Below are 16,910 nucleotides of genomic sequence, written 5' to 3' on the forward strand. Positions count from 1 at the left end.
AATTTTATGCTTTGCTCCATGCTTTGTGGTGATGGAGATGACATAGGAGTTTTGAGCTTGGGAATCAGGAAATCCAGAAATCCGAGGCTGTGGTCCAAATCTTGCCTTATGTATTTACTACTTATGTAACCCTGGGCAAATGACTAGACCTCTCTTAGCCTCAGTTTCTTTCTTTATAAAGCAGAAGAAGTAATAGCACCTGTCTCGTGGGGTTTTGAGCATCAAATGAGATAATAAAAAGATTTTTGGAAACCTTAAAACACTGTATAAGTGCTAGCTATTAATAATAATTACTATGATGATAATGCAGATAGATTAATAGATACAGTCTTGATTTTAGGAGTGAGAGAATGCAACTAGAGCAAAAAGGAAGTACTTCCCATAAGAGAAGGTACGCAAGCTGATATGTCAAAGAAGTTAGGGATTCTAAGATGTGGAGATGAGGAGATGAGGAAGAAATGCCTTCCATAGACAAGGCTTTAGCCTTTGCAAGAGCTATATAGCTAAAAAGAGAGAATACTGAATTTAGAGAAGAACCAGTCACCCCAGTTATCAGGTTGAAAACATAGAACTCTTGAAATGTAGGCTGGAGACATATCATACTTAGGAATTTGTATTTTATACCAGGCAAAATGTGTGTGTATTCATCTGTTGCCAAAGAAGACTATGTCATCAGGGAAAAAATGACATAACCTGCACTTGACTTTGTTTTGAGGGAGGGAGGGCTGACCAGGCAAAATAGGGAGTCGTTGAAAGTCCTTGAGGAATACTAGTCAGACTTGCACTTTAGAAAGATTAATTGGTAACTATATTGAGGATAAATTTGAGTAGAGTTTCAATAGAAGACTGTGGCAACAGTAACAATAACAATAGCAAGCAGCATGTATTACATGCGTGTATACATATGTATTATACATATATGTATTATACACATGTGTGCATATACATATATAATACTTTAAAAAGCAATTTACAAATTGTTATCACATTTGAACCTCACAACAACACTGGGAGTTTACTCCTATTATTAGCCACATTCTACATAGAGGAAATTAAAGCATGCAGAAGTTGAGTAATTTGACCCAAATCACCCAACTAAATGTCTAGGTTGAATTTGAACTCAGATCTTCTTGACTCGAGGACTAGCACTCTGTCCATAATGTCTAGTATATTATTCCACACATGATATTTTATTGAGCACTAAGTCCATTCAGGTACTTGTGCTAAGTAATTAGAAGGATGCAAAAGAAATATGTGTTTTGGACCCCACCTAGTGTTTCACTGGGCCATCAAGCTGTTCATTGTTGGTAAAAATTCATGTGCATTGTAGTTGTGTGAATAGAAAAAAGGGGATGGGAGTGAGATAGGTTATGGAGGTTGAATCAACATCACAATTGATTGGCCATTGGTGGTAATGGAAAATTAAGAATTGTAGATGTTGAGGACCTTAGTGACTAAAAGAATAATGATATCCTTTTGGGAAAAAGAGAAGTTTGAAAGAGGTTTGGTTTTAAGGAAAAGATCATAGGATCATATCTTTAGAGGTAGAAGGTCTTAGCTTATCATTTAGTCTAAACTTCTCACTTTTTAGATAAGGAAATGGAGCCCCACAAGGCAATGAGACTTAATCAAGGCTTTATCAGTAGTGAGTGACAGAACAAGGATTGGAAACTAGGTCCTCTAAATCCAGTATGATTTCCCTCTGTATCATGTTGATACTTTATTAATAACTTTTTTTGTTGCAAGCTGAGTTTCAGATGCTTCTGGGATGATCAGGATGATGGACTTTGGGATTCAAAAAATCTGAGGATCCAGAATCAGGATCTAAATCCTTCCTAAGACACTTAGTAATTTTATGACACTTGATAAGTCACTAGGTCTATCTCAGCCTTAATTTCCTGATCTGTAAAAGCAGGATAAAACTAGTACATATTTCACAGCATTGTGAGGATCTAATGAGATAATAGATGTGGAGATCTTTGAAAAACTTAAAACATTATATCAATACCATTAGTAATTAAACTAATAAATATGCAAATAGATTAGTTTATACATGTTGATCTTAGGAATGAGAGAACACAACTAGAAAGATAAGGAAAGGTGTCTAATATGAAATGGTAAATAAGCAAAGACTTCAAAGAAGTTAGTAATTCTAAAAAGTAGAAATGAAGAGGTGGTACCTTCCAGATGTACCTCCTGGGGTAGAACTGGATCCCACAAGAAAGATGAAGCCTGACATTACAGCTGTAAGGGATTATTATAAGATAATTGAATGTTGGAAGTAGAAGGACACTTAGGGACTCATACAGTCCAACCCTCTCATTTTGTAGTTGATAAAAGACAACGAGACAGGTGAAGTGACTTTTCTAATGTCACTCAGTGATTTAATGGGCAAGATAGCACTGGAATCTTATTCTCCTCCATCTTCGCTGTGTGCTTCCCATTTCACTATACTGTACTTTACTACATTGTTACCTAAGGGTCAGAAGGGAATACTTTCTGAATATACAGTCTTCCCTGTTTTCAGGAAGGAAGCAAAAAGATGGACTTTGTTTGATAGCTCTGTCCATTACTTTGGTATTTTGTATAGTGGAGATATAAAAGAGAAAGTCTCAGTCAAATAAAATACTCAGGACTAAGAATGGTTTTGTTTTTATCATTATATCCCTATAACTGAGCACAGTACATTGCACATAGTAGGTTCTTGATAAATCCTTACCCATTTGAAAAGAGTTGGAGTGAATTCCATTGAATTCACTGGATATAGCTCATTGGAACCATAAATAAGTATCATTTTGTGAGACTGTTAACCTGTTGGTGAAAGGGCAGTCAAAGCATCCTGGAAGACTATCCCTAACCTACTGTTTGGCTCTTACTAGGGCTTTCTGAGTCAACAGGGTCTAGGTAGGGGTAGGCACCTGATAGTAGTATGAAGTAAGACTCGAAAGGTAGGTGGAAGCTATGCAGAGTCTAGTTTATCCTATAGCCACTGGGTTGACATTGAAAATATTTGGTAGGAGAGTGACATAATCCTAGAAATATATCTTAGGAAGATTATTTTAGAAACCATAGGAAGATGGATTAATAAAGGAAGAGATTTAGAAGCAAGGAGACCAACTAAAAGAATAAAATAGTACAGTAGTCTAGGCAAGAAATAAAGAGGACTTATTTACGATGGGAGCCATGTGAGTGAAGAGGACATGAATATGATTGATATTATGGAGGCAGCATCAGCATGAAGTGACTAGTGATTAGACATGGACTCTAAGGGAGAAAATTGGGCAAGCTTGGAGTATGGCCATGATTACGGGGAAAAATAATAAATTCCATTTTGGACATGTTGATTTTTGGATGCTTTCAGAATCTCTAATAGAAGATAATGAGTAGGCACTTGATGATAATAGCTAATTTACTATGTGCCAGGCGCTGTGCTTAGTGCTTAATAATTATCTTATTTGATCTATATAACAACCCTAGGACATAGGTGCTATTATTATCCCCATTTTAGAGGTGAGGACATTGAGGCAAAGCTTTGCACAGGACCACACATTGAATATCAAAGGCCATTTTTGAACTCATGTCCTCCTGACTGCAGTCAAGAAAGATCAGAAGTTGATGTAGTATAGATGAGGAAGTTACCTGGTTATACATGATGCTTAAACTCATAGGAGCATATACATTCTCCAAGAAGAAAAATATAGGGAGAGAAGAGAAATGGACTCAGGACAGAACCCTGAGGAACATCTGTGTCATGAGAGGAGATGCAAAGAGCTTAGGATTAAGGGTCAGAGAACTCCCATCTGAATATCAACTCTGCTATGTATTAGCTATGTCACCTTGGATAAGTCACATAACATCTGGGTCCAAGTTTCCTCATTAAAGGGTTCTTTCTGACTTTTGCTTTTTAAATTGTGTTACCTGCTTTGAAATGTATTTCCTGTATACATTACCATGCCTTTCTTCAGTGTAAATCACTGTTGGTTATTTCTGCCAGCTTTAAGTTCTGACACATTCAGACACATGGCTATCATTCTCCTGAAATGGAATTATCCTCTAACTTGGAGCCTTTTTGCAAATTGCTTTCAAGCTATTATAGACCTTCCTTCCAGAATGGTAGTAAAAATGTTATGTAAAATTGCCAGGACTTCTTGAAATGTGGGATTCATTGAAATCCCACTGGATACTTCTGGGGCTTCTCACAAAATTAATCTTTTCATTCCTTTCCCTATTGGCATTTTAATTTTAATTATCCTACTCTAGCCAAATGCAGTACACTTCCCCCTTACCTTCTATTGTGGGTCATTTTAGTGTCTGATGTGCTTACTGGAATCTTCACCAAAGGCTAAGATGGTCTTAGTAATGCTAAGTTATTGGCTGGCTTCCAAATTGGAGTATATTCTCTCAACTATTCCATTAACCTTGAGGCAAAATACTTCATGTTTCTTATTAATATCTTAGGAAACTTCCTTAGAAGGGGCTGACTGTCCAGAAAGATAAGTGGAATCATCTGTTTTATGCTTACCTATGAGGGGAAGAGAAGGTGCCTCCATTATCTTTTCCTTGATCAGTCTCACCTCTTTAATTAATGAGCACGTAGGAGGGGGAATAAACGTTTGTCAAGTTATAGAGTGAAAGATATGATCGACTTCTACAAGTGTAACAGTACACTTATTATAAGTGCAAGCAAAGTAGGATCTTTTGCTGTTTTTGTTTTAATATAATCAAGTGCCTCTGATTGAATCTTGCCTTTGTCAATCAAGAGTCTTTACTAGGAATAAAGTACAGAAATGAGTTTCTTTAACTAGGAACAGTATATGTATTTGTATTGTTCATTATTTCAACGTGATTAAAGATCTTCCCCACCCATTAATGGGCCTGCCCATTAAGAAGAGTTTGATTAGGGAAGATTTGTGGGAAGACCCAAGCCTTTTGTTAAATAGACACAGGTTCTCAAGGGTTATGATGCACTCTAGTGCTAAAAAAGAAATAAATATTCTTAGTTGAGGTTTTACTTTGGGGCTTAGTTTTTGTAAAAAGGTTTGAGTGCCAGACAAGGACTCTGGGAAGCTGCTTTAAGGAGGCCCCCAGCTTTGAAAACCCAGATGTCAGTGCTTCTCTCTCTGGTAACTGCGTTCAGATAGTTGAACTATCAGTTGAATTATGGTCAGGCAGAGGAAATCATCTGTTGATCTTTGATTTCTCTGTATTTTCTTTGAAATTCAGGGTTCTGAGTCCCCTGAAGTAGGTGAATGGTAAATGTGCTTAGTTAAAGGAATGATACATGTGCTTGATTAAAGTGATTGTTGACCCCTCAAAAGTTGTCTTTCCTTTGATAAATACAGGTCTAAGAACCTGTGATAGAAGGCCCGCATGTGTATGTTGGGGTGCTTTCTGATACAAGTCATCTTGGTTTAATTTATCACAACAGTTTTGCTTGTAAAAATACCTTGGACAAAAAAAGATATTTGATAAATAAGAATTAAATTAATTTTAAAAAATAATTGTATTGTATTGTATTGTATTGAAGTGGCCTCATGTAAGTTAGGACTTAAAGAAGCATTGAGAAGCACCCAGGAAAAGGTAGGGAGAGAACTCAGAATAATGCAGTTTATAGACCAGGTGAAGGAAATGGTGATTTAGAAAAGAAAATATGGCGGGCATAGGAGAGAGAGGGTGGAATTGATTGTTATCTTTAAATATAAATGCCTATCCCACAATTACCCTCTCCCAGTCAAATCCAAGTCAACTGCAAGTCATGTCATCATTCTCTGATGTCATGGTCCTCTTCGAGAATGAAGGACAAACACAACAACTTGGAGTAGCATCATGTATGCAAAAATATATAACATATGTTTGCCATTTAGTCACTTTGGAGGAAATAAATGGGCACATTCCTCCTCTAGTTCAACCAAAGTTTGCTTGATTATATACATGGGTTATAAGCAGAGAGCAATAGTTTTTCCTGTTATTGCCTTAAAACAATTGCACACCCTCAACAAAGAGGAATCAATAAAAACCTGTTAAATCATAAGGTTATTGTCAAGAAACCCATATTCTTTTTATGGGTCTGTGTGCAAGCTGATCCTGCTATTTTATGGAGCGTGTCATAGTTTGTTTGGCAGTGCTTAAAGGTACAATTTCTAATGCAGTCAAGGATGTCTTCTGTGTCTAGATCACTTAGCATATGGTCATGTTTTGATTCCCTCTTCCAAAATTTTCTGCATTTGCTATCCTTTAATATCAAACCAATTTGGTTTCTTAGCATATATGTGTATGAATGTGTTTGTATTGTCATATTCACTAATTTTAAAAGTTCATATGTAGTAATTTATAGTTTACAATGCATTTTGGTCTTTTTAGTACTATATAATTAGTAGGGCAGAATAGGAAACTGGGGTTCAGAAAGGTAAATGAGATTGACCAAAGTTACGTGGCAAGTAATAAGGCTAGAATTCAAACAAAGTTTGAATGGATGAAATAATGAAGGCACATTCATTCATTAAATACATTCATTAAATACTACATAACAGATGCTGTACTAAACTCTGGGATTACAGATACAAAAAGCAAGTCTAGCTTTGCCATCAAGGACCTTAACATTCCATTAAGGGAAGAAAACTATATAGGGGAGTTTTATCCAGAAAAGGATATTTTTTCTGAGAAACAATAGCTTTGTATACAAATAAAATATGTGCATATGAAATATATGCAAATATATTATTTTCATATGTTTATATATCAAATATATCATATATAACTATATAGTCATAACAAAATATTATATGTGTATATATTATATATAATACTTCATATATGTTATCTCATTTGATCTTTGTAGCAATTCTGATTAAGGTGCTATTATTATCCTTATTTTATAGATAGGAAACTGAGGCAGAGGAAGGGAAGTTACTTCCCAAGGGTCACATAGCTAACAAGTATCTGAGGAAGCATTTAAACTCAGGCATTACTGAATCCAGCTCCCTCATTCTATGGGACATCGAATTTACAATATCTAATAGTTGGAGATGGAAATCTGGAAGTTGGGGGAGAGGTTAGGACTGGATAAAGTAGAGCTGAGAATCATCAGAATAAAGATGGTAGTTGAAAACATGCAAGCTGATATGATTACCAAGTGAAATATTAAGAGAGAAAAGTGAAGAGGGCCACAGGACAGAAAACTCTTTCACTTTTTAAATAAATGTATTGTAGCAGTGTAAAATAATAGAAGGTGATGGGTAGTATGCAGTAGATATGGAACTGCCCTTGGAGTCAAAATAGACCTGAGTTCAATTCTACCTTTAATAGATAGATAGATAGATAGATAGATAGATAGATAGATAGATAGATAGATAGATAGATAGATAGATAGATAGATGGATAGATTGATTGTGTGACCTTGGACAAGTCATTTTATTTTTCAGTATCCCAGGCAAATAAATTCCTGACATTATGAGTGGCAAAGCAACTACTCACGTGCATTGGCATAGGGAGATTCCTCACTGGGAGTTCCCTGTACAAAGTAAACTACAAGTCCTTCCTGTGTCTGAGTTCCAGCTCTATTATTTAATTCTCAAGACTTGGAAAAGTCATTTAATCTCTAGAGGTCTAGGTTTTTCTAGATGTATAACTGAGGGGTTGGATTATTGTAACTTCCAAGAATAAGGAAGTTGTACTCATTCCTTACTCAGATTGAGTCAGGTAATGTCTGGAAAGTTGAAGTCATCTTTGATTGCTGTATCTTAAGAAAATTATTCTTAAGTTAGAGAATATCCAGAGGTCAGTCATCCAAACAGTAGAGTGAAGTGCTATGAGCTCACACCATGTAAATATTGATTGAAGGAACTAAGGATGTTGAATCCTGGAGAAGAGAAGAATTAAAGACAACATAAAAGCTTGCTTCAGATCTTTTCAAAGCTGTCACCTGGAAGATTAATTTAAACTTGGGAGAACAGAACTAGCATCAATGGGTGGAAGAGGCAATGAGACAAATTTAAGGCTGATTTAAAGAAAAAAAATAGAAGTATCTAAAAATGAGCAGATCCAGAAAGGAGGTTGGTTCTCCCTCACTAACAATGTAAGACAATAGGGGCTAAACAACTTATGGCTTATAAATGTAAGAGAATATTATTGTGCTGTAAGATAGGACAAAAGGAATGGATTCCATGAAACCTAAGAAGACTCATATGAACTGATGAAGAGTGAGATAAGCAAAATCAGGATAATAATTTGCAAAATGACTGCTGTTTTGTAAAATAAAACAACTTACAAAGTTTTAATAATTCTAATCAATACAATGACCAATTATGACTCCAAAATACAGATGATGAAGCATGTCCTCTACATCTTCAAAATATTGAGGCTTACACAGAAAATTGGTCAGACTTAGAAATCTAAGACTTTTATACCCAGTCAAGGACTCTTTATATTATGGAACAGTTAATCAATGAACATTATTAAGGCTTTATTATGTGTCAGGCACTGGGCAAGGAATTGTGACTATAAGGACAAAAGGTAAATATCCTCTGCCCTCAAGGAGCTTACATTCTGACAGGTGAGTCAATATTCACATAGGTAGGAATATAGAAAACTCATGCAAAAATAGATGCAATATAGCCTGCAGAGGGGAAAGGGATTAGTAATTGGGTAACTAGAAAAAGCTTTCTAGAAAGAGCAGTGCTTGAAGCATTTTTTTAAACCACTGGGATCAAACTCAAATAAAAATGGACCACTAAACTGTATATAAAAATTCCCATAGCCCTATAAAACCACATATTAGCATTATCTATGTTTTATTATATTTTATTTTGTTATATATTTCCTAATTATATTTTAATCTGGTTCCAGCCACACTTCAAGGTGTTGTGGGCCATGTGTTTAATACCTCTATCATTAAGGAAATCAGGTATTTCAGGAGGCAAAGGGGAAGAGGGAGTACAGTCCAGGGACAGAAGATAGTGAATGCAAAGGCACAGATTTGGGAAATGAAGTATAATGTCTGAGGAATATGAAGAAGGACGGGTTGGCTAGGCTATAGAATATGTGGATGAGAGCAATGTATAATTAGGCGAGAACCATGAAAATGAACTTGTACAGACTTTAAGAGATTGTGGAGGATGGAAGGGCCTAAAGTGAAGGATGCAAGGTCCATTGGGTCACAAAAAGCTGGACATGACTGAATGACTCTACAACAGCAACATTAAACCATCAGCAGCTACTATTTGTTTTTTTTCTTTTTATCTCTTTTATTCCAAACTAAAGAAATAAAACAAGTATTTCCATAATATGATAGAATAGAAAAGAATTATGATTGTCCATGAATCTGTTATGTACAACTTGCTATCCCTTTTAAATATATATTTAAATTCTCACATAACTTTGATTTTTTTTCCTCTTTTTTCTCTCCTCCTTGCCTTAGTGATTTCTATCATTAGATACAAATGTTTTGTATACTTGTGTCATATGTATGTGTGTATATATGTATCTGTATACACATATATGCATACATACAGTACATGTGCTAATATGTACATATAATATACAAACACATATGTGTATGTATATATACACATATATGAATAAGAACATATATACATAAGTGTATGCATTTGCATGTACATATGAGTTTGCACACATACATATATACACATATATACACATATATACATATCTAAAATCATTCTATACATAGCATTATTTGTAATAGGGATAAGTTAGAAGCCTTCTCAGTAAGACCAGGAGTAAAGAAAGGATGCCCATTATCACCACTATCATTTGATATTGTACTAGAAATGCTAGTTATATATAATATGTTGCATATATTATATATAATATATTACTATATATGTTATATGATATATATAATAATAAGACAAGAAAAAAGAAATTGAAGGAGTTAGAACAGACAATGAAGACACAAAACTATCACTCTTTACATGTGATATGATGGTATACTTAGAGAAACCTACAGAATCAACTGGTAAACTAGTTGAAACAATAAATAGCTTTAGTAAAGTTGCAGATATAAAATAAACCCACATAAATCATCAGCGTTTCTATATATATTACCAAGAAAATTCAGAATAAAGAGATAGGAAAAAAATTCCATTTAAAATGACTGAAGATGGATGGTTTCAGAAGAAAAAAAAAACTAGAAAGATAAAAAGTGAAGTGAGCAGAGCCAGGAGATCACTGTAACAACAGTATTGTACAATAATCAACTGTGAATGACTTAGCTATTTTCAGCAATGCAGTGATATAAGATAGTTCCAAAAGACTTATGATATCCACCTCCAGAGAAAGAAGTGATGCAGTTTGAATACAGATCAAATCATACAAATTTTTTTGCATTCTTTAGTTTTCTTGGTTGTTTTTTTTTTCTTTTCGGTCTGTGTTCTCCTTTATAATAAGGCTAACATGGAAATATGTATTCTATGAATATGTATAAGCTACTCAAAAATTATAAAACATGAATGTTAAAATTGTTTTTATGTGTAATTGAGAAAAATAAAATATTTTTGAAATAAGAGGGGTAAAAAATAAAATAGGATAACTGCAGAAAATATAAAATACTTGGAGTCAACATGCTAAAACAAATCCAGGAACAATATGAACAGAATTTCAAAATATTTTTCACACAAATAAAGACAGAGCTAAACAAGTAAAGGAGTATTAATTGCTCATGGATAGGCTAACGAAATATAATGACAATTTTACCTAAATTAATTTACTTATTCAATGCTATACCAAACTACCAAAAATTATTTTATAGAGCTAGGAAAAAAACAACAAAATTTGTCTAGAAGAAAAAAAGTCATGTTCAGAATATCAAAAAATCAAAAGAAAGTGGCCTAGCAATGCAGTATTTCAAACTCTATGAGAAAGCAGTAATCTTCAAAACAATCTAGTAGTTTCTGAAAGATAGAGTGGTAGATCAGTGCAATAGTTTAAGTACACAATACATAGTGTAAATGACCATCATATTCTAATGCTTGATAAACCTGACAATCTAAGTTTTTGGACAGGAACTCATTATTTAGCAATAATTACTGGGAAAAACTAGAAAGCAATTTGGCAGAAACTAGGTATGGACCAATATCTCACACCATAAACCAAAATAAGGTCAAAATGAGTATATGATTTAGACATAAAGTCTAAGGCAAATTAGGGTAACATGGAAAATTTGTCTGTCAGATCTATGTATAAGGGACAGATTTATGACAAAACAAGAGGAACATAGGATGTAAAATGCTGCGGCCAGTGCAATCGGGCAGGTCCGGGGCAGTTATTGGGCTCACAGAGCGAAGATGAAAAGTCAGGCAGGACACAGCAGTCTGAACAAGCTGAGTTTATTCTAGACATACTGAGCCAACAAATCAGGGAGTCAGGGTGATTAAATAGTAAAAAAAGAAAAAAAAAACCATAGGGGTAGCGATTGAGGCATGAGAACAGAACGAATCACGATAAGTAGAAAGGGAGCCCTCAGGGCCTCTTTTCTCAGAATATTATTCTGTATAGCGGGAGCTCTGATTCCTGGAACTTCAACACCCGAATAGGACTTGCACCTGAGAACAATGTATCACTTAACTTCTCAAGTCAGCTATTGTTCTCCCTTAGAGGAGGGGAACTCTTGATAAGGGGCTCTTTTAAACCCCTCAAGGTTCTCTATAGTAAAATGGATCATTTTAGTTACATTAAATTTACAAGTTTTGCACTATCAAAAACAATATAGTCAATATTAGAAGGAAAGCAGGAAACTGAGAAAAAAAACCATTACAGATTTCTCTGATAAAGGTCTCACTTCTCAAATATGTAGAAAACTAAATCAAATTTATATGTTTATGAGTCATTCTACAATTGATAAATGGTTAAAGTATATGAACAGGCAGTTTTCAGAAGAAGAAATCAAAATGTCATTCAGTCATTTCAGTCATGTCCAACTTTTTGTGATCCCATTTGGGGTATTCTTGGCAAAGAAACTGGAGTGGTTTGCCATTTCCTTCTGTACCTCATTTTACAGATGAGGAAGTGAGGCAAACAGGATTAAATGATTTGCCTAGAGTCACATAGCTAGTAAGTGTCTGAGGCCACATTTGAACTCACAAAGATGAGTCTTTCTGACTCCAGGCCTAGTACTCTACTACCTAGCTTCCCTAAAGTTATCTATAATCATATAAAAGTGCTCTTAATGACTGTAGATTAGAGAAATGGAAATTATAAAACAACTTTGAGATACCATTTCACACCTCTCCAATCTAATATGATAGAAAAGGAAATGTCATATGTTAGAGGGAATGTGCAAAAAATGGGACATTAATGCTTTGTTGGTAGAGTAATGAACTGATTCCCCCATTTTGGAAAGCAATTTGTAACTATGCCCAGAGGGCTATAAAGCTGTGTGTACCCTTTGACCTTCCATTACTAGGTCTGTATCCCAAAGAGATAGAAGGAAAAGGGAAAAAAATAAACTATATACAAAAATATTTATAGTATCCTTCTGGGGACTTGACACAGAATTGAAAAATGAGGGGATATCCATCAATTGGGGAATAGCTTGTGGTATGTGATTGTGATGGAATACTATTGTGCTAGAGTAATGATTGATATAGAAATAGAAATAGATATAGAATCACATGAATGTCTGTCTAAAGCAATGTCGATCCTCTGTTCTATATCTGTTTTGTAATTCCTGTTTCTTCTTTTGTGTCCAGGGAAAGAAAGGCGAAGCTGGCATACCTGGAGTCAACGGATTACCAGGACCTCCTGTAAGTGAAGCAATTGACTTTTTTTTCCTTATCAGAGTTTATTTAAAAAAAATAATAAAAAGTAAATAAACAACTAGTTATTTCTTCTGACAAATGAAGAATTCCACAACTAGCAAATCAGTTTGGTGGTCAGAGCAGGAAGGCAGTGTTAGCGCCATTATGGGTGCCAACTGGTCTCCTTATTTTGAGGCTGCCTCTGGTCAGCTTATAAAATCATGACTGGCCTAGGCTTTTGCATCAGCATTTCCTAATCAGGCTCTTCTATTGCACTGAGCTCACTTTGTGGAGAAGAGGGAGCAAGCAATCCAAGTTGTACCTCTTTGGTGTCAGGGAAGCTCAGCTCTAGAGAATCAGAATAACTGGGTAGTTGCAATTGGGACCAGGTGCCCAGGACTTTATCCTAGAGAGAAAAAAAAAATTGACAGGGCATTTTCAGTACTTAAGGTATTGTGTAGGAGCAAACAAGCTCAGGAGCAACTTGGCTAAAGTGATTAGCTTAAACAAGAAGCTATGGGATGGAGTTCTTCCTTTCTTCAATGATCATCAATCAAGGGGGCTTCCTATCCAGCTGTACCCTCTTTCAACTCATCCACAACAAGTTTCTTATGGTATCCTGGGGTTTTTGCCATCCAGTCCTCTGTATCACTTTACTAAAGGCCTGTTCTGTATCACTTTACCAAAATGCAAGTTCTGATTCAAACATACTCTATATGACTGTGTTCTCCTGCTCTATGAGTCCCTAAGGAGATTCTCATCCATTGGGCTGTATCATATACTGCTGGAGGTTTTAAAGGCAGCAGATATAAAGTAATGTGTTGTGATGAAGATTGCATTGTAGTGTCAGTGATAGCAATGTCCTTTGACAGCATTTCCTGAGACCTTCCCCAGTCCCTCTAGCAGACCTGGATTAGCAGCATTTGCAGAAGCTTGCCACCATTAGGATTAAGAATTTCTTGAGTCATTTTGTCTATTATGAATTGGAGTAGTATGATATGGTAGAAAAAATACTGGAGAGGAGATGAGAGATCTTGGTTTATAATCCATCCAGCTTGGCCATGAAGTCATTTTGCAACCAAGGAGAAGGCACATCAAGCCTTTGATCTTATGAGTCAACAACATGAGAGTGTTGGATAAGTTGATAAGAAGAACATAGAAATTAGAAATTGGAAGGGATCTTAATGGTCATATAATCCAACTCTCTATAACGTCTTTTCAAGCCTTGTGATTCTCTATACACATATATTTTACTGCCCTGCCATTTTGATTCTACTGATGCTATCTTGACTCTTGATTATCTGCCCAATCTTTTGACAGTCTCCCTTGCCATACCATTAAATATTTGTGTTCTTTTAGTTCCTTCCTGCTTGAATGGTTTCTGATCCAATGCTGGTAGTGATTTTCATTGTGAGCCTATCAGAGAAGGCAGGCTGTTGATCCATGAGAGTGGGAAGTCGGGAACTTGACATCAGCATCTTTCCCACACTGAAGTTGTCTAAAGATGATGCATTAACTTAGGGAGAAGTAAGGGATTGCTTCCAGTGCTTGAGTCTAGCCCTCATGCTGGATCTTATTTAAAACCTTATATTGTTAGAGAAAGAAGATAGGGGATAGATCAATTCTTCAATTGTTTCAAATTATTTAAATTGTTTCAGAAAAGCAGAGTAGTTTCATTTTGAATGTTTCTGAGCACTCTTCTTTTTTTTGTCCGTAGGTATGTTCCTCTTGTTTTGTATATATTCCCTAGGGGAGATTTATAAGCTGGTTTTGGTAGCATAACATTGACTCTCATTGCCTGAAGTACTAAAGTATGTTACGTATCCCCCTTCTCCTGGGCCCTTCATTAAGCTTAAATGTATTTGCAGGTTTCTACTTTCTCCAATTAGCTCAAGTCCTCACTAAATGTATTCCCCTAATTTTCAGGATTCCATATACCCCAATTCCTTTTAATCATGCAATAGACATTCTTCTCCAACACCACAGTACCTGGGGAGAGGAGAGGGATTGGTTTAATAGCTTAACTGAGTTCTTTTATAGCATGGTCTCACCAAGTTCAAAGTCTAAAATTCAAGGCATTATTGGTGAGGGGTTTAATATTCATGTCCTAGTACCTTGCCTCCTTAGGGCTTGCTTGCTGAGTTGGCAGCCGAGAGTCTTGTCTCACAAGTCACCATGACTCCAGCTCCAAAATCTTGGCCTACCACCTGGACCTAGAACCTAAAAGGAAAAACAGATAACAATGCCCAAGATGTTCCTCAGATCACAGGACCTAAAAGAAAGGGAAGAAGGAAGGAGGGATGGTAGTGAACAACTCAGTGCATTGAAGCCTGTGCTGTGGGTGAACAGGACCATTTCCCTCTCCCTGTCCCTCTTTCTCCCAATGCTTCTGGAAACAGAGTGAGACTATCTCAGAGTGGTGATTTTAAAGACAAAGCTTGTCATGGTTGTTAAAGACACTACCATTCAATGGAAGCTACTGCTCCTACCCATGTTAGGGAAATACAGAATGTCTTCAGCTAGAAGCAGGAATAAATCCCTGGCATCTCCCATGTGGATGCTTCTATCTTAGGTGATCCAGACATCCATTAAAGCCCCATTACTGTAGCAAGCTTCTTGAGGTCTAAGGCACAGGGAAAAGAATAAAGAGATTTTGTCAGGGATGACTTCATGTCTCCATGTCATTGGATTACGTGGCTTTCATAGGACTTCCTAACCCAAAGTCTCTTTCCCACAGTTTAGCAGTATCAAAAATTAGAGGACTTTACTATCCAGTTTTAGCTTATTTTCTGATTTCTGCATGTCTTCTAACTTCTATTGATGGCTGTAAACTTTCAGGATTGTATGTATGACTCAGGCCCAGAACAAAACTAAATTTCATTACTTTACTTTATACCTGATCCTCTATCCAAGTCTTATAGCAGCCCATGGTCTCAATGCAGATACATAGTATAGTATGGCTTTAGGAGAATGATATAAATTTGGCGATATATATTTGTGCTAACCAGAGGCAACCCTTGGTAGGAAAATGTAAAAGGGCAGACATTGATATCTGTTTTTGCTATGTGTGCTATTTGGATTGGGCCTCAAAGGGTCCCTCGATCCCTTCAAGGCTTGGTTCAGCCTCCACTTCTTAAAAGAGACCTATTAAAGATTTGTTCAGGACCTGATCCTCCCAACTACTAATGGCCTTTATTTGTATGTGTATACATGCATACATATATATGTACATGTATACATATATGTGTATATACATACATATAGATGTATGTGTGTATATATACATATATACACATGTACATATTTTTTTTAAATTTGCTGATGTGTGTTCATATTGTAAAATCCAAGTTCTTTGAGAGCATTTTTTTAATCTTTGTATTCTATATACAGAACAGTATCTGACACACAATAAGTACTTTATAAATGCTTGCTGAATTATGAATCAATAAAGTAATAAAACAGGGCAGCTAGGTAGCCAGTGGATAGAGCACTGGGGCTGGAGTCAGGAAGACTGGAATTAAAATCTGACCTCAAACACTGACTACCTGTGTGACCCTGGACAAGTCACCTGCCCCATTTTCCTCAGTTTCCTCATTTGTAAAATAAACTAGAGAAGGAAATGACAAAACAGCTTCAATGTTTTTGCTGAGAAAACCCCAAATGGAGTCAGACTCAGACATAATTGAAAATGACTGAAGCAGCACAATAACCACCACAAAATGTGATAAATGGAAGAAAAACCCAAAGAACCTAAAATAAAACCATCACAGGAGGCAATAGAAAGAACTATAGAAAGAACTGTGAAGTTGGAGTCTAAAGAGCTGGGCTCAAATCATAATTGTGCCATAACCATGTGATTTTGGTCAAGCCATTTTCCTTTCTAAGACTTGTTTCTCCATATTAAATGAGAATTTGGGATTAGGATTCTCCAAGTGTCCTTTTATCTCTAATGTTCTATGAGTCAATGGATGTATGAGATTTACCTTTGAGCTCTTATCTTGCCATTACTTTTCTGTATGACCTAGAACAAGGAAGTTAACCCTCTCTGAGATTGCACAACTTCATCCACAAAAATGAGGATTCTGCCTTAGTAGGCACAAGGCAGGGGGATGGACTTGATGATATTTTGAGAGTTGCCCTAGCTCTGAAATGTCT

The 16,910-nt window shown here is 35.9% G+C and overlaps 1 protein-coding gene across 1 annotated transcript in view; it reads left to right on the top strand.

The window, feature by feature from the left end:
- The window catches only part of COL22A1 (collagen type XXII alpha 1 chain), a 627,027-nt gene that overhangs the window by 376,268 nt on the left and 233,849 nt on the right, over positions 1-16,910 (top strand). Inside the window, exon 24 of the mRNA XM_072602989.1 lies at positions 12,708-12,761. Within this exon, the coding sequence (XP_072459090.1) occupies positions 12,708-12,761 (54 nt within the window). The remainder of the gene's footprint in view (positions 1-12,707; positions 12,762-16,910) is intronic.

The sequence above is a fragment of the Notamacropus eugenii genome, chromosome 4, assembly GCF_028372415.1.
Source record: "Notamacropus eugenii isolate mMacEug1 chromosome 4, mMacEug1.pri_v2, whole genome shotgun sequence".
NCBI classification, from domain to species: domain Eukaryota; kingdom Metazoa; phylum Chordata; class Mammalia; order Diprotodontia; family Macropodidae; genus Notamacropus; species Notamacropus eugenii.